General features: G+C 37.7%; 1 protein-coding gene across 1 annotated transcript; it reads right to left on the minus strand.

The window, feature by feature from the left end:
• Positions 1-8,506: 8,506 nt before the first annotated feature.
• On the minus strand, positions 8,507-16,173 carry LOC106872082 (uncharacterized). The gene is made up of 4 exons (XM_014918938.2): positions 16,048-16,173; positions 12,465-12,531; positions 11,038-11,229; positions 8,507-10,477 (listed from the first exon to the last, which is right to left on the minus strand). Exons 1-4 carry the CDS (start codon positions 16,111-16,113, stop codon positions 10,452-10,454), a joined length of 351 nt encoding a protein of 116 aa, XP_014774424.1. The 5' UTR covers positions 16,114-16,173; the 3' UTR covers positions 8,507-10,451.
• Between the last annotated feature and the right edge of the window lie 3,154 nt (positions 16,174-19,327).

Raw genomic sequence — 19,327 nt, forward strand, 5'->3', positions numbered from 1 at the left:
ACAACAGTGGTTGTACACATATTATATTAGATCCATCATAGACTATATTAATCCTACCTGAGCCTGCCATTTCTCTACAACAAATCAGAGTAAACAAACAAAGAATCCAAAACTACATATATAGATCAAACCCACAGACTCCTTCATAACGAAAAGAAAATACCAAAAATTTAAGGACTTCCTCGACATGTAAGGGACGTAGTTCGTTGCCACTTGCTGTCAAAAGTAAAGAATACGTACACCCAGTGTTTAAGGTTAGGGTTCTTGTTATGCTGAAAACGGGTGGTGAACGTATTCTTTACCTCCGCCTCACTTGTTTTAGCCCATTGTCACTACATGGAAAAGAACCTCCAAACACAGACACATACATTGCCCCCAAGAGCACCACTACAACATTCCAAAACCATTATCTTTCCAACTCAGATGAGGAAACATACGGAACACAGACGCAGAAATAACTTTAGTATCGATAATCCTCACTAGTTCAAAACACTTGGGATACACACCACCACCAAGTGCAGAGGAGCAGCAACTGCTGTGCTTTGAGTCCACCACGATTACCTCAGTTGTGACCGTCACCAGAACGTACTGGCATTCAGAAATAGACTGGACAGTGGAGGTGCAATATGTCCAGAATGTCATACGATTCATCACTTCATGTCAGAGTGTGCTGCATGGTCCTCATCTTGAAAGAGACATGGTATAACTATGAAAATAGATCTGTGTTACATATAGTCACATAGTGGGCAACCTGTAGGAAAAGTTTCTTTTTCCTCGATCAGAGCAGACCTTATAGTTCAATTATAATAGTATCATCACCCAAGCACCACCTCCATCACCACCACCACCACCACCACAATCACTGTTCGTGACTAAGCAATGTTTGTTTTATGATCTTTGTCTGTAATATGTAACCCTTCCCCAGTTCATACACACAAGAGGTCCACGAAATTGGAAACTGTCTATATTTGTTTAGTGAGTACACACGTGCGCACACCATTATCATCATCAACAACAACAACAATAGTAGATCACCTCTATGTGCAACAAACTATTGCTAAGACAGAGAGGAAAGCAAGAGATAATTTTTGTCCCATTATCATTTCCTTCAATTAAAACTGTTCTTTTCTGCATTTTAATCAACTGCAATTATCCTTTTATAGACACTTCTTTCAAAATTCCAATTAACTTTTCACACATCAATTAGTGGTGCTTGATTTTTTTGTTTTTTAATCGAGAAAAATACAGTGAAGGATAGACGTGGGGTAAGAATTTTTTTGTTAGATTCTTCTCTGAAGAACATGAATAGAGGCATTATATTGTCCCATGCAGTAGTTAGGGTTTCTTTTTCATTCTTTCATATTTGGACAGGCATGTGGTGAACATTAACATTGCTGATGTGTTACTCGAATTATATATCTGGTTGGGTGATAGCATGAGTTGTTTTAGAGGAAGCTGATTTCCTACTGGAGATTATGAAACACTGACAGGAAAACTAATTGAGAACTGAGTTGGAAGGTATCCAAATCAAACTAGAAAATCTAGACTAAATTCTGAATCTTATTGAACTCCAACGGGACAAAAACTGGATTTATGGTAGAAGGGAGAAAACTGAGGTGCTACTTATACAGCAGTACCAACCATTTGTAGGTCCTCTCCCCACACCTGCAAAGAGGAGCAGAAAGAAGGCCTGCACTCCTGCCAATATCTCATCTAGAACAGCATCAAGAACTACAACAAAACCAGCAATAGCAGCAACAAAAACAAAACAGATATTCACAATACAACAGTAAACCACGATATTAAACCCTCACCAAAAGAAAACCTCCCAACGATGCCCTCACCACCCACCATAGAAAATTGCAAACACAAGCACACACATAGTTCCAGACTCATCTCCCTTCTCAACTACTTAAAGACATCCCAGGATCATGGATCTCACCAAGCAATGAAACCAAACCAGAGGGAAGTGCAGTAGGGAGTAATCAGTTGTCCCAAGAAGAAAGCTGAGTAACTTAAAGGGATGATAGACTGTTTTTAAGATTACAACACACCTGTAGCTCTACCTAAACCTCAACAGTAGCAACAATAACAACTTCAACAAAAATCACACATATAACACCAAATACAATCACAGAAAAAAAGGAAAATACCAATCACAGAATCAATACAGTAAAAAAATAAACCACATCAACTTCGCAGTTGTTCAAAAGTTCACCATTGAATTGATGGAGGAAGTAATAAACATCTAAAGCATTGTTACCAATAGGGAAGGCTTTGAAAAGTTTCTTCTCCCAAACTCCCAAAGATAGCCTCTTAATACAGACAGATTTACAGATACAGAGAGAATTAAAAAGAAATATTCCCTTTGACATTGCATCTTTTCGAAAAAAGTCCAATAGAAATACTTTCCAAATACCTTTCAAAACTTCCCTCTAAACCAACAAGGAAAATGAATTAATCGCACTCCTTGAGGACCAACGTAAGTGACCTTTTCCATTCTTTTGTCTCCAACAAACATGCTTGTCTTCAAAGTTGGGTGTATGAATGGGGTCATCTTGGAAGCAAAGTTACTTACTCAATGATCTCAGGTCATGAGACACAGATGTAATAGCCATTAATATGACCAGGACCCCTAGAGCATATGCATCCTCTTCTAATTCTGATGTATACTAAGTGTACACATTTTGTGGTCTGTCAGGATCAGGTGGTGAGGTGGCACCGTTATTCAAAAAATCCTTAGATTTCAAGATACTGACAATCTTCTTGGAAACAAACAGTAAATCAGTGGTCTTGAGTGTAAGCAGCAGTGAAAGTGGTACCTTCGGACACTAGTCTGAAGGCACCACAGTTGGGTTGTCAATGCTTCAAAGTAGTAGAGCAGACCAATTTCTTCACACCATTTGAGCATAATTGTTACCAGCATTGCCTTCTAGCACTTGTGCTGGTGGCATGTTAGAAAATCATTCGAGCAAGGTTGTTGCCAGTGCCGCTGGACTGGCTCCTGCGCAGGTGGCATGTAAAAAACACCTTTTTGAGCATGGCCGTTGCCAGTACCATGTGACTGGCCCTCGTGCCGGTGGCACGTAAAAGCACCCACTACACTCTCAGAGTGGTTGGCGTTAGGAAGGGCATCCAGCTGTAGAAACTCTGCCAGATCAGATTGGAGCCTGGTGCATCCTTCTGGCTTGCCAGTCCTCAGTCAAATCGTCCAAACCATGCTAGCATGCAAGGCGGACATTAAACGATGATGATGATGATGATGTAGAAATTTTCCTGGGGAGATCCTAATCATTACTACTAGTAGAAGACTGGAACTGTATTTTAGATGCACATAAGGACTGTGTGGGAAATAGAGTTTGCAAAAGCTTTGGAAGCCAGAACAATTTTCTGTTTGACAGACACTGACTGGATTTCCCTGATGTACCAGTGCAGACATGATGCAACACCAACTGGACATCCAGATCATATCTAGATAGAATATGTGGTGGGTCATCAAGTATGGATAGAATATGATGTTCACATTTTAAGCTGGTCAGCCAACATAAACTACAAATGTTTGATCTGCTCAGTCAGCTTAGATAAGGCTCATTGACAAGGACTCTACTATTAGAAGTTGAACATGTCTTTACCAGCATGCAAAGACTACAGGGACTGGGATTTGTTAATTGATTAAGCAGCAATTAACAGGGGCTATTGTAAATAACCATGGTACAGCACCTTGAAGAGGGCAATTAGAGCAGAGTTGATAGCAGTAGAGAGAAATAGATTGGAGAGCAAACTAATTAGCAATCTAGATGAGGTGACTAGTGAAGGAATCACAGCCAATATACTAATGGCAAGAATGGCCCTTAACTATGTTTTTTATGTGCAACACAAAAGCTGAATTGTCAGAGCTAAAGTCAGTGCACTAAAACAATAGACAACAAAAGCTTTTGATTGGCCCCTGTGACAGAGGCACAATGTAGGCAATAAAGTCATTATCAGGTCTTTAAAATTAAAATGGATGCATGCTACTCAGGTCCAAGCAGATGTGTGTGGCTTCTCAGTAGCACTTTGCTCAACTGTTCAGGGTGGGCAAGGAGTCAAAGATGGCAGTGGACTTCAATCTCTTCCTCATTGGGATGACAAAGGTGGGAGTACAAGACTAGTTTAAACAAGAAAAACTGAAGTCTCGAAGAGGGATACATACAGCAGTGGGTTGCTTTATTCTCAGAAAGAAAACATACATTAATATACACATATGCATGTGTATGTGTGTGCATGTATGGTGAGGATATTCTATCCACGTCTGTATAGTGGGAGTTAAACAACTATTGACAGTAGGATTAGCTATATTATCACTATAGGCAATATTTAAAAAAATATTTACTTTAAACTGTATCCTGTTAAGTCATTCTTATCTGTTTAGTGTGTAGAATTTGGGTCAGATTTAACAAAACATTATAAACCATACCAAAGACCTTTTCTGGTTATTTAATTTGGTTAATGGTAGAAATGACCAACACATTAGAAAATCACTGGAGTAAATACATTACAGTATTGTTCCGAGTTCAAGTCTGCCTTTCAGTATACACACATACACAAATATATCTATAGATATCTATGTAGTTTACCTATCAATATCAGCCTGTCTACCTACTATTTATCTGTCTCTCTTTCTCTGTATATGATAGCAAGTTGACACTGTGTTATGCTGATAAAACATAACAGATTGAAACATATACATTTTCGTCATCATTTTAATATCCTCTTTTCTATGCTTGTGTTGATCAGATGGAATTTATTGACAGATTTTTTATGGTTGGATGCCCTTCCTGTTGCCAACTCTGACTTATTTTCAAGTAGTAATATTTCCCTCTGGTCAGGCATGTTTTAGTCAAATATTGGAAATTTTTGTCACCTACTTGTAAAACAGTAGCACTTATTTACAACTATCACACAATGTCAAGACAAGGAGACATGCACACAATATATATATATATATACACACATACATCAAGCTCCTTTCAATTTCTGTCCACAAAATCCACTTACAAGGGTTTGGTTAGCCTGAGTCTATAGTAGAAGACATTGCCTAAGGTGCCATGCAGTGGGACTGAACTCAGAACCATATGGTTAGGAAGCAAACTTCTTAACCACACAGCTATGCCTGCACCTTATACATAGTTATCATTTGTGTGCAGCACAGACAAAACTGCTTTTCTCAAGCATGTAAAAAAAAAAAAAATCAGGAAAAAAATCTGTACATTTCTTTAAGTTATCTCCTTTTTCCTTGAGAGTTGCTTATAATTGCTGCAAGGTTTTTTCATCTCCCAGACAGAAATTTTAAAAGAATTACGAATTCATTGTTATGTACAATATGCAGTTAACTATACTCCAACTTAGATATCTAACATTGTCTGATATATATATATATTCTCTCAGTCTGTGCTTTCCATGTATTTTCAATCAAATCTCCTGCAAGTTAACATGGGATCTCTTGACAACAATGTAACCTTCATTTGATTAAGGTATCTTTGGCCCAAGTAGCTAGTGGATTACCCCTAGTTTGAGTAATTACTACTTCTGAAGTTCTGCTAGCAATGAAACATGTATAGCCTGGATTATATATATTCCATTCACTAATTTTGGAGTATATATATGCTTTTTAATTTTTTTTCCCCCATAAAATTAAACCATTTTAAGTTGTAACAAGATAATACAAGTTGATGGCTTGTATTTCAGGGCTAAGAAATAAAAGGTAAAAGGTACAAACCATTGACTTGTATTATTTCATACAACTTACACTATTTTGACTTTATTAAAAAAAAAAAAACATTTAAATATAAATTCATGCATTGGCCTCCTTGAGTTATTTCCCTTAATTCTTTATCTTTAATCATACAAATTACCCTTGGCCAAAAACATAGCTAATCCTTTTCTATAAGTAAAAATTAAATTTCTGGTCTGTAAGCAAAGTGATACTATAATATGCTGATGAGGTCCAATGAGACTAACATATACACTATGATCCCTTGCTTGCAACAAACATCACATTGATCTTCTCCTAGCATGTAAGTTAAATTGAGAATTTATTCTTGATATCTTGAAATTATTTCTCCTCAAGAATCACTAATGATTGCTTCCAGTATTTTGTGTTGTCTTCCACTCAGGGAAATTTTAAAAAAATAAATAGGTGCAGGAGTGGCTGTGTGGTAAGTAGCTTGCTTACCAACCACATGGTTCCGGGTTCAGTCCCACTGCGTGGCACCTTGGGCAAGTGTCTTCTACTATAGCCTCGGGCTGACCAAAGCCTTGTGAGTGGATTTGGTAGACGGAAACTGAAAGAAGCCCGTCGTATATATGTATATATATATATGTGTGTGTGTGTGTGTGTGTTTGTCCCCCCACCATCGCTTGACAACCAATGCTGGTGTGTTTACGTCCCCATAACTTAGCGGTTCGGCAAAAAGAGACCGATAGAATAAGTACTAGGCTTACAAAGAATAAGTCCTTGGGTCGATTTTCTCGACTAAAGGCGGTGCTCCAGCATGGCCGCAGTCAAATAACTGAAACAAGTAAAAGAGTAATTTACTTTGTATGATATTCAGTACATCATCTTTTCATTAATAATTAACTCCATTGGATCATTTAATTATTTCATTAATTATATTTCGCTGTCTGCATGCTGTTACATTTACCAAAAGTGAATAAAGAGGATAATTTTTCTCATATACATACATCATCATCATCATTTAACGTCCATGTTCTATGCTAGCATGGGTTGGATGGTTTGACAGGATCCAAGGACTGCAGCACACTCCACTGTCTGCTTTGGCATAGTTTCTACGGCAGATTCTCCTTCATAATGCCAGTCACTTTACAGCATGTAGCGGGTGATTTTCTCATGCCACCAGCACTATTGACGACACCATACAGCTCATAAGACTATGAACCCCAAAGGAGGGGATGATTGGTTTTATACTAGGGGACGAGTGGTTAAAGTATGAGAGAAGTGGGGAAGAAGAGAAAATCCTTGTAGAAGAGCTGCATGGTTATTAAAATACACATACATGCAGGGAGGCAAAGTGGCTGAGACCTTTGGCATTATGTCATGCTTGAGAAGAAGACTCACCAAGCTGAGCAAAATCGCAATTGTGGCAGATACCGGTGTCACACAAATGGTACCTGTACCGGTGGCATGTAAAAGCACCCATTACGCTCTCGGAGTGGTTGGTGTTAGGAAGGGCATCCAGCCATAGAAAACCTTGCCAAATCAGACCGGAGTCTGGTGCAGTGTGCCAGCCTGGCCAAACCATCCAACCTATGCCAACATGGACAACGGATGTTAAATGATGATGATGAACAGGCTTCCCACTATTTCTGTCTACAGAATTCTATACACAAGGTATTGATCAACTGAAAGGTATGGAAGAAGACAGTTGCCCAAGGTACTCCACAGGAGAATTGAACCTAGAACAAGGATTTTCTATTAGAAAGGACTTCAGACTGCTGAACATCCAATGATCTTGGCAGGATTTGAATTCAAAATATAAACTCATATAACTACCTACCATAAAGTAGTAATTTGTCTGACACCCTACAAATTTTGCCATCCTCTGGTCTTTGCTAAAAGTGATTTCTAAGACGTACAAAGCCAAGCATTTAGGAGAAAAAAACGACAGATTAGATTTACTCCAATACTTGACTGGTACTTATTTTTTCATCTCCAGAGGGACAAAAAGGCAAAGTTGAATTTGGCCAGGATTCAAATTCAATACATAGAAACAAAGACCATTTTTTCCAGTACCCAACAGAATCTGCTGTCCATAGATAATAATCTTTTCTACTCTAGGCACAAGGTCTGAAATTTTTGGGGAGGGGGCCAATCAATTAGATTGACCCCAGTATGTAGCTGGTACTTAATTTATTGACCCCAAAAAGATGAAAGGCAAAGCCGACCTCAGCAGAATTTGAACCCAGAACGTAACAGCAGACGAAATACCGCTAAGCATTTTGCCAGGCGTGCTAATGTTTCTTATTTCTTTATTGCCTACAATGGGCTAAATATAGAGGGGACAAACAAGGACAGGCAGAGGGATTAAGTTGATTACATCGACTCCAGTGCATAACTGGTACTTATTTAATTGACCCCGAAAGGATGAAAAGCAAATTCGACCTGGGTGGAATTTGAACTCAGAACATAGCGGCAGATGAAATACTGCTAAGCATTTTGCCTGGCGCGCTAACATTTCTGCCAGCTCACCGCCTTATCCATTGATGATAATGAAATAAGGCAATCAAGATGAAGATGACAGACCAGTTTTACAATAGGACACACAAAATGCAACTCTGCATTCCTTGCACACATAAAAAAAAAGCAAGAACAGGGTGGTCATGGTTGGAATATCTTTGATCTTAGGTTTGCTTAATTAGAGCTGACCTGAGGCTGAACAATAACAACAATTGATTAAATATTTATGCATGATGTTATTTATAAAGAAATGAAATAAAAGTAAATATGTAGTTTTCAAATCGTTTGTTTTTTCAAATTTTATTTACAAAAAATAGTAGATAATTTCAAGTGATTTAAATTTTTCTTGTTACCAACATGAGTATTAACTGAAATGGCTGATATTGTTCACTGTAAATATTCATCTCCATATTTTGTAAGTAAAACAAAGAAACTCTGGTTTTACTCAACAAGACTCCCAACTGAAGTTGATGGAAGGCTTAATAGAATGAACAGATGTTGATATTTAATCCTTTGGATGAAATTTACCATGATTATTTCTTCCATTTTTCAGCTCTTTGACCAGTTTTTTCCCCCCCCAGATTTACAGTAACAAGTGTGAGTGTTGTTGCTGTGGTGCACCTTTCTGAGAGTTTATTGTCAACAACATATGAAGACATATGTAAGAATGTGTTATGCTGTTGATAACTGTCAAGTGGGCAAGAAAACTTATAAATGACATAGGTTACACCTGTATGAATTCTTGTAATAGACATAATATTAACATTTTTGCTACTGTATCTGTGTCAAGAGTGACATATGACTAAGTCAGTATCAGTCATTCAGCTGAAGGGCTGAAGATTCATAACTTATCACTGATGTTGCACTGTGGACATGGCCAGGATAGCTTGCTGTACTCAATGGTACAGATGAGTATTTCCTACAAAATAAGCAGCAGCAGCATAGCAACATTAACCCTTTAACATTCAGATTATTGTCAAATGTAATGTTTATTTATTCACATTGTCTTATAGCTTTCGGATTTTTATGAGGTAACTGTTGTTTGAATGATATTGTCGGGTAGGTATGAGGGACAAAATCTGGCCAGTTTAAACATAAAACAGGTAAAATATTTTGACCAGATATGGCCAGTCTGAATGCTAAAAGGTTAATGTTTTTTGTTTAAGTGAGAAGTGCTGCATTCAATTCAACTCTTCCTGCAGGTGTAACAAAAAGTGATGTTGACCAAGTGTACCACGACTCTGACCATAATCTCTGTTGACCTTCAGATATGAAAATGAAAGGTTTAGGTTTGCATCTTACTTAGTATGTTTTTACATAATAAATGGCATGACAATGACATCATTTAGTGCCTTTTTTGAGTGTGTATTTCTCAATCTCACAATCAAAGCCTATCTATATATCCTTTCTCACAGAAAAAGAAGGGAAATTGTGCCACATTATTTCATTCTTCACAGCAACTCAACTTCTTCAATGGATTGGTTCCTGTCTGCTGATGCACAACACCATCAGTTTCTTCAGATTCTGCATTTTACCCCATATTTACATCTAACGATGAGGGTACCCAAGGTTTGAAATTCTATAAATGCATCATTAGCTTTATCATACAAAATTGAAATTGCCAAGCGGATTGTCAGTTAAAGATGTTGATTCCAAATCCAATGTATACTTCATTTAATCAGCTTTTTTGGCACCTCTTTCAGCAATGTCTTTTAGTGCTCTACATGCACTTTCAGCATTCCTCCACCTCTATCACACACAAAAACAAAATAGAATGATTCTTCACAATACAGGTCTCACACACACACAAACACAATGTGTTGTAAATATTTAAAATCTACCCATATGCAACTAGGACTGAAAGAGGGAAAATCTCAGATGTACACACATACGCTCAATCACATATGATGTGTGGTTTATGAGTATTTATGAAGTATTCACCCCAGTTTGCCAGTGTAATGAATATGGGGAATTACAAGAACCCATCAAAGAAACTATATAATTAAACAGAAAATGTTTTAGGATAATTTCTTACACAGGTACAAGGCCAGAAATTTGGAGGGAGGGGAACAGTTGGTTAGATCAACCCCAGTACTCGACTGGTACTTTATTCTATCGATAACAATAATAGTAATCAGATTGTTGCTGATACAGTTAGTAAAAACACTCAGAAACATAACATGCGCTTGTATGACTTGGGTCTTCAATAATAGGATCAATGACTATCCTGGGTTAATTTCTCTGCAATTAGAAGAATAAAAAAACATCATCATTATCATCATTATCATTGTCATTCTCACCATGACTATCAATTCTATTCTAGTGCTATGACATTACTTCACACAATATGTTCTGGCTAACATATACCGACTCCACACAACATGTCTTCCCTGCCATGTTATAACTTATCCACCCAACATATTCTAACTTCCACACCACCTCAACTCTTCCCATCAAGATACCCTGGCCAATTACCACACTACACAATCTACACAATATAACCACATTGTCAGGCTGTAACCCCACCCAATAGACTTTGACTGTCTTACAAACAATGAACCGACACTTTCATACTACATCGAATACCACCACCACCACCACCACCACTAACAATGGCAATATGAAGCATACACCTCAGTATATGCATGTGTATCACCACCAAACGTTCAATCAAATACTATCCTCTGGACATTGTTCAAGCAGAACTATTTGGTGGTGGTGGTGATGGATTAGGAAGGGAAGAGGCACTCTACAACAACATCATCAACAATAAATAAATAAATGTCCAAAGAGGTAATTACCAGATTCTGATGTAGTTACAGGTTGTTTCTCTTCAAGGGACACCCACATTTGCTGACAAAGTCTGGTGTTATGCTGAGTTATGAAATAACCTGACAGACATCCGAGAAAGACAGGAGCCAGTAAAAATCCATTCCTACCAAAAGGGAGTTTCGACCTCATCAATTCTTGAGCAATGTAAATGCCAGAGGCCACTGTGGAATAAATGCAATAAAATAACAAATACAGTTAAATGTGTTAGATATTTTATTTATTTATTTTTTCATTTTGCATCTTGCAGTCTAAATTGTGTAACATATTTATGTGAATTATAGGCATGGATGTTTGCTTAAGAAGTTCACTTTGCTACCCTATAGTTACAAGTTAGAAGCCAATGTATAGTACAATAGTGGAGACGCAATGGCCCAGTGGTTAGGGCAGCAGACTCGCGGTCATAGGATCGCGGTTTTGATTCCCAGACCGGGCGTTGTGAGTGTTTATTGAGCGAAAACACCTAAAGCTCCACGAGGTTCTGGCAGGAGATGGTGGCGAACCCTGCTGTACTCTTCCACCACAACTTTCTCTCACTCTTTCTTCCTGTTTCTGTTGTGCCTGTAATTCAAAGGGCCAGCCTTGTCACACTGTGTCACGCCGAATATCCCTGAGAACTACGTTAAGGGTACACGTGTCTGTGGAGTGCTCAGCCACTTGCACGTTAATTTCACGAGCAGGCTGTTCCGTTGATCGGATCAACTGGAACCCCCGACGTCGTTAAGCGACGGAGTGCCAACAACATAGTACAATAGTATCTCTTACCAAGTGTCTCTTACTAAAGCCGCCTTGGGTTGACTAATTCCTTGTGAATGACATTTCGTAATACAGTTCTATATTTGAGAGATGAGGAATTATGTACATTATTTACATTTGATGGATATTTGTCCTCATCTTGTTTGTTGTTAACACGTTTCAGCTGATATACTCTCCAGCCTTCATCAGGTATCTTGGGGAAATTTCGAACCTGGGTTCTCATTCCTAAGGTATTTTTCGATTTTATTATTATTATTAGATTTATAAGCCCTAAAATTCACTCCATAATTGCCCGTGGGCATATGGCGTAGTGGTTGAGAGCATGGGCTACTAACACCAAGATTTAATAAGGGGTTTATGATCTGCGCATGCTTGTGTGTATTTGTTCTTGTATGTACATACACTTGTATGTTATCTATGGATATATGTATTTAAATATCTATAAGTACAGTAGAAAACCTATATTTATGGTACAAATACTGTAGGCATCACACACAAACACACTCACTCATAATTTCTCTCTATCTCTCTCTCTCTCTCTCACACACACACACACACACACACATGCATACACACACATTACAAGACTTCCATTTTCCTTTTCAAACAATGAAATTAGAAATAATTTGAAACTGGTTCTTACTTGCCAGAAATGTGAGTGACCCAAGAGTAAAAGCTCTGTTCTGACACTGTGCATAGGTACGGAAGTGCTGTAATAACAAAGGAATTTAGATGAGAAACTGAAACAGAAGGGAAACACGTGACAATCCTGTCATCATTATCATCAGCATCACTATCTTCATCATAACTATTCTCACAGAGGCAATGATTGAGACCTTTGGCATTATGTTGTGCTTGAGAAGAAGACCCATCAAGCAGAGCAAAATCACAGTCATAGCAAATGGCACCTGTGCAAGTGGCACATAAAATCACCCAATACACTCTCAGAGTGATTGGTGTTAAGAAGGGCATCCAGCCATAGAAAACTATGCTAAATCAGACTGGAGTCTGGTGCAAATTTCTGGCTTACCAGCCCTGGTCAAACCGTTCAACCTATGCCAACATGGACAACAGATGTTAAATGATGATAATGATGATGATGATTTCATCATTAATAACATTGTTGTTTCATCACTGTTTTACTGTTTACTCATCATTACCATTATCACCATCATAATAATCAATCAACCTCCTCATTATCATCATGTTTGTTTTTATTGTTGTGTTATATCAGTTCCTGAGAATCAAAAGTGACCACATCAATAAAGTAAAGTGGGGTGAGACATATCTTTCAACTCCCTCCATTTGCTTTGTGTTCAGGGCCAAGAAGACACTTTACACCTAATGGCTGACACCACCTACCTATAAATAAGAAACAAGAGGCAGTATTAGCAGGTGTGCTGTGTATTATTGAAGACTGACTTATTACCTTACAAGAACGAGTTCCCCTTATCTAGTTGAAAGGTATAGAATACTCTACCCAGCTGATTTGTTAACAGTAATTATCTTCTAAACCTCAACAGGTTTTCAAAAGCCATGATTAGCTTTCATTTTATGATATTGTACACAGAATTTTAAAACATCTTGGACAGAAAACCTTTTTTACTGCAGGTAACATTCACAAGTGATCTGATATTTATTTTTAATGACAGTTATATATGAATCTACAAACACAAAACATCTGTGGTATATTGGAACTTGAGTAGGTAGTATAACTTATTCTCTCAACCATCTCACCTCTTCTCTAAGCTGACTTATTCTAAATACACAACTATCTTCAGTAGTATTACAACCAATCAATGGGTCACATAAGTGTAATACTACCTTACATCTTCCTTCCCATACTAGCATGGGTGGGATAGATTTTGTTTGAGCAATTGATTTATTTCTATAGCTGGATGTTCTTCCAACTACAAACCATTTAACTATAGTCATAAAACCTGGTTCAAGTAAAACTGAAGCAAACAGTTATGATGATTGCCTAACAATACAATGGATAGCATCATTATGAGGTCTATTGTCACCTTCATGTTCTTCATTCACACCACTTTCACTGGCATTCACATATGAATGATATTTTTTTTCTTTTCTTCCATAATAAAATCATTACTTTTGCAGGGGACCCATCCTTGCACTGAATCATCAAAGAATCCATTTTGAGCTCAAATGAATTTAGAAGGCAACTTAGCATCCAAGACATTAGCAGATGTATGAAACAGATCTGTTTATGCCAGGGGTCAGCAAACTTCTTACACTGACCCTTTCATGGAATCATTGATAACTTATCAACCCGCATCATGTAAATTCTAAAATAAAATTAAAAATTACAATTTAAAAAAATATTCTTGATTTAAAAGCAATAATTCTTACATTTGTGTCATTATTTTTTAAAGAAATTTAATGAAAATATCTAAGGTAATTGATAAAGAACAATAAAAGTTCAATCTTATTATATTGATATGTGAAATATGTTCGGTGAATACTAGTTATTATATCTAGAATTGGCTGGAAGTGAAGGCACATGGCTCAGTGGTTAGAGCGTCAAGCTTACGATCGTGAGGTTGTGAGTTCGAATCCTGGACCGGGCTACGTGCTGTGCTCTTGAGCAAGACACTTTATTTCACGTTGCTCCAGTTCACTCAGCTGTAGAAATGAGTTGCGACGTCACAGGTACCAAGCTGTATCGGCCTTTGCCTTTCCCTTGGATAATACTGGTGGCGTGGAGAGGGGAAACCAGTATGCATGGGCGACTGCTGGCCTTCCATAAATAACTTTGCCCAGACTTGTGCCTTGGAGGGGAACTTTCTAGGTGCAATCTGAAGGGGGTCTCAGCAATTGGCTATGACATGTTCAAACAAATGTCAAAATAATGATTTCCATTACAGAACATGCACGTTTTATTCATATCAACATAAACCAGGGGTGAGCAAACTGGCCAGTCTCGACTCCTGGGGATTTGTGTGACTATCCAAGGGGTCAATAAACACCTGATATGAGTTTGAGCATTAAAGGTGATAAATTATTTGCACCCTGAATATGGAAGAGCACAATAATTTAAGGTTAAAACTCACTAATTTCCAGCCAATTATATAGATACAATAACTAGTTTTCACCGAACATATTTCACATATTTTTAAATGCAAATAGAGTATGATTTCAGGGAAATTTGGCTGCTTTTTTTAGCAAGTCACGAGACCATACAGAGGCTCCCATCATCGTCTTGGCTGTAGGAATAACAGTCCTAAAGTCAAGAACTTAATACATTCCATTACAAAATTTACGTTAGATTAAGTTGGGATGTTACATTTAGTAGGTTCCGTGTAATGTAGTTGATGTTCGGTAACTATTCCTGGATAGAATTTTATCTATCGTTACCATTTCCCTAGTTAAGATAAGCTGAAATTACGGGATATAAAATGTTAGGTCTTTGTCCGAAAACAGAACGAAAGATGTGCAGTGGGAAATTGTATACACACACACTAGAGTTGACTGGGATTTCAAGTTCCACTTTAATGGCTTTTTTAGTTGTAGTTCGTTATTTTTTTAACCAGTCTTGTTGAACATAAGCTCTTAAAATGAAAAATTAGAAGTCTCGGTCAACTTTGTATGATTGATAACCTTGACTCTACTAATAGTATAATTCCATCACCATTTATTATCTTTTTTTTTTAACACTATTCAAGTTTCAAATTTTGATTGTATGGGTTACGAAGTATCCGTCATAGGACAATCAATCCCACTGACTTCGGATCAAGAAGTGAGGTTTATGGTACCCACTAGAACAGTTGAGGCTAAACAACGGCCAAGAGAAAAATAACCTTTAATTTTGTTTTTAGTAGTGCGGCTAGTCTGATGATGAGTTTGTGTCTCATGCGGCCCGCTTCTAGATAAAAGGTTACCTATGCTTGCCCCTAAAACATCAACGCCGTAAATAAGCCCATCTCGATGCTTAGTGTTCAGAAAAAATATACATGTATTGCCTTATTTTATTTGAGTAGGAATCGTAAATGGTCCTCTGACACAATATATAAGGATCTATTTGTATATGTACTGGTATATTTATGTTTCGAAATCAATGTGTGTAACCTGTTATATAAACAAACCAGATACGTTACACCTGATGAATATTTCTTTGTAGCATATTAGAGAATTACTTTGTCATAGTTTTCACGCTGTTGTGTTGATAAAACTAATTCAAATTAAAATGAAAGAGTCAAAAATCTTACTGGGAATTTCTCGGACACTTCTTCGGCAATAACTTCTTTACTTCGAAGCTGATGATGTCCCCCCATATTCAGTCAAAACAACACTGGCCTGTCTTGATGTTCAGTATATATATATTATTTAACTACAGCGTATAATTTAAGAGCATTTAGCGCACGAACCTACATCGAACCGAATAGCATTTCATTGATTTATTTTATCACCTTTTTTTTCTTTTCAACATTTAGGATCTTTCTGATTTGGTGGCTAATTTATAGATACTGTATAGACAAGAACATTGAAACCCTAATTATCCCTCGTTTATAAATCTAGGTAATATATGTAATCGTAACCAAAGACATTACGGTAGAGCCCATCTGGACTTTACACACACACACACACATACATACGTCAATATATACATAGCAACACCATGGGCGAACACACATATACAGAGGAATTGTACCATTTTTTTTCTCCGGATCTTAGGACAGCAGCAACAAAATGGGATGTGAGAATGGGGCTGAGGGGAAGGCCACACTGCTGCTAAAAACTATGACGCGCGCACGCACGCACGCACACACACACACACACATACACACGCACACAAACACATGCGCACATAAGGATACACATCTTAGAGGAACAGAATGGAGTAAGTGGAGCGAAAACACGTTCCACTTACTCCATTCTGTGAAGTGTCGCTGAAGAGGTCATAGCTGTGGGACGAAAGATTTCCGGACAATGGACACGAATTAAAAAAAAAAAAAAAGGAACAGTAATAAGTGAAGGAAAAACATATAGTGCGTGTGTTTATTTGGCAGGAAAAAAAATGACCGTCCTGAAATACAACAATATATATAGGTATATAAATAATATATATGTATATATGCATATATACACATATGCATAGATGGGTACAGGACGTCACCAACTGTAAACAACATGAAATACGAAAACAAATGAGTTCAATAAACAAACTACAAGAGAAACAAATGGAAAACAGGACAAGTAACATAAAGAACGACCCTTCATCAGTTGTTGGCTGTCTACCTACTCCTCATTTTGAGCATTGAACGGCAATATGAGTCTTCAAAGACAGTTGCCCCTATAAGTACCAAAATAAAATTTGGGATTTATGGAGGGTCAAAGTTGGGAACAAAAACAGGACAGTGGAGGCATACAAGGAAACCAAATGAAAACAGACATGGAGGGTCATTAGACCTGAACAAGGCTAAAATAGCGAACACTGAAGAAATATTTTCTTTGTCAGGAGAAAAGACAGAAGAGAGAGAATGGATACATCAAGTCCTTAGGACAGTCCTAAAGGAAAAGAAGGATGATCACGTGAGGAAAAGAAAGATGGACAATGGTCATATGATAGCAATGAGAGACTGCTTTTGATAAAATGAATTTTGATCGAAATCTAGCCTAGCCATATATGATGTGTTGCAACAACTCTATGCCATATATATATATATATAAAATGCATGTTATTCTTTTATTCTTTTATATGTTTCAGCCCTGAGGCTAGAGACATTTTTTAAATACTAGTTTCAGTTTAGTTTCTGTTAGTTGACTGTTAGATAGAACAATTTCTGTGCTGATGATGCCTATTGAGGTCGAAGTACATATCAACAGCTGCCCTCTTTCCTTTCAATCAATCAGTCTGTCTTTTCCTTAGTGACATCAATTTTGGAGAATTCTTGATTCTTAAGATTCTTGACTCCCTTCTCAGAGTTAATACCAGTTGCCACCAAATAATTGGTCTACTCTCTCTGAAAGGGGAGATAATTTCAATAAACCAAGTATTTATCTTGTATGTTATTTAATATAACTTTATTAATTTTTGTCGTTTAAATTCATGCTACTGGCCACTCTGAATTGATTCTCTTAGTTCATTTCTGTTTCATATACTAACATCACACACACATGCACACATGCATGCACATGTGCACTCACGCACGCACACACACATACACAATCACATAAAGGTAGATAAAAAATAAAAACAGGAAAAAACAACAAAAGTCAAGAGGACTTACACAGTGAATGCATTAGATTGATGCTCACAGAAGGTTTAAAATGGAAAAAAGAGTAGTTGCGGGCATGGCTCTTTGTCGGAAAGAGGGAAGAGGTAAAATTCTGGAGAGAAGGAAAAGAATAGTCCAAGAAAAGCACATGTGTTGTTACATAGCTGAAAAATAATTGCCCAGAAGTTGAGAGAAGTAGAGAAAGTTGATTTTGGAGGCAGGAGAGTGCAAAAATGGCCAGTGTGTATGTGTGTTTATACACACACACACACACACACACACACATATATATATATATATATATCATCATCATCATCATCATCATCATTATTTTACGTCTGTTTTCCTTGCTGGCATGGGTTAGACAGTTTGATTGGGGACTGGCAAGCCAGTAGGCTGCACCAGGCTCCAATCTGATCTGGCAATGTTTCTACAGCTGGGTGCCCTTCCTAATGCCAACCACTCAGAAAGTGTAGTGGCTGTTTACTGCATGCCACCAGCATGAAAGCCAGTCAGGCAGCACTGGCATCAGTCATAACTACAGTTTCCACTTTGATTGTGATTTCATTTTTGATTTTACTTGACTCAATAGGTCTCCTCAAGCACGGCGTGTTGCCCAACGATTCAAGGGTACTTTTTAAATGAGCTGGTTATGTGACACTGGTATAGGCTATGGCTGTGATCTCACTTTACTTACCGGGTCTTCTCAATCACAGCATATCTCTGGCGGTTTCAGTCTCTTGAGGCCTCTGCGAGGCCCAACGTTCGAAGGTCCTGCTTCACCACCTCATCTCAGCAGTGATGAGTCTAAAAAATTTCTTTAAGAGGATATGGGCCAACAGCTTTTTGGGATCTGACGTTATGCCATAAAGCTAAACCATTTATAGACGGGAAATCTAAGGTATTCCCATAAACTGGCCTTCCCCATTTTTAATATATGCTGCTCTACAACTTCTTTTGGATTTGTTTTCTACAAACGATAGTGGCAGATACCAGTGTCACACAAATGGCACCCATGCTGGTGGCACATAAAAGCACCCATTACACTTTTGGAGTGGTTGGTGTTAGGAAGAGCATTCAGCTGTAGAAACCATGCCAAATCAGACTGGAGCCTGGTGTAGCCTTCCAGCTTGCCACCCCTCGATAGATGAATATGTATGTATGTTTGTGCGTGCGTGTGTGTGTGTGTGTGTGTGTAAACATGTACCTCACAAAAAGTATTGAGTAATCCTTCTGTTTAATGTCAAATTACTTTTATATGTTTTAACAA

This window comes from Octopus bimaculoides, chromosome 3 (genome assembly GCF_001194135.2).
Source record: "Octopus bimaculoides isolate UCB-OBI-ISO-001 chromosome 3, ASM119413v2, whole genome shotgun sequence".
NCBI lineage: Eukaryota > Metazoa > Mollusca > Cephalopoda > Octopoda > Octopodidae > Octopus > Octopus bimaculoides.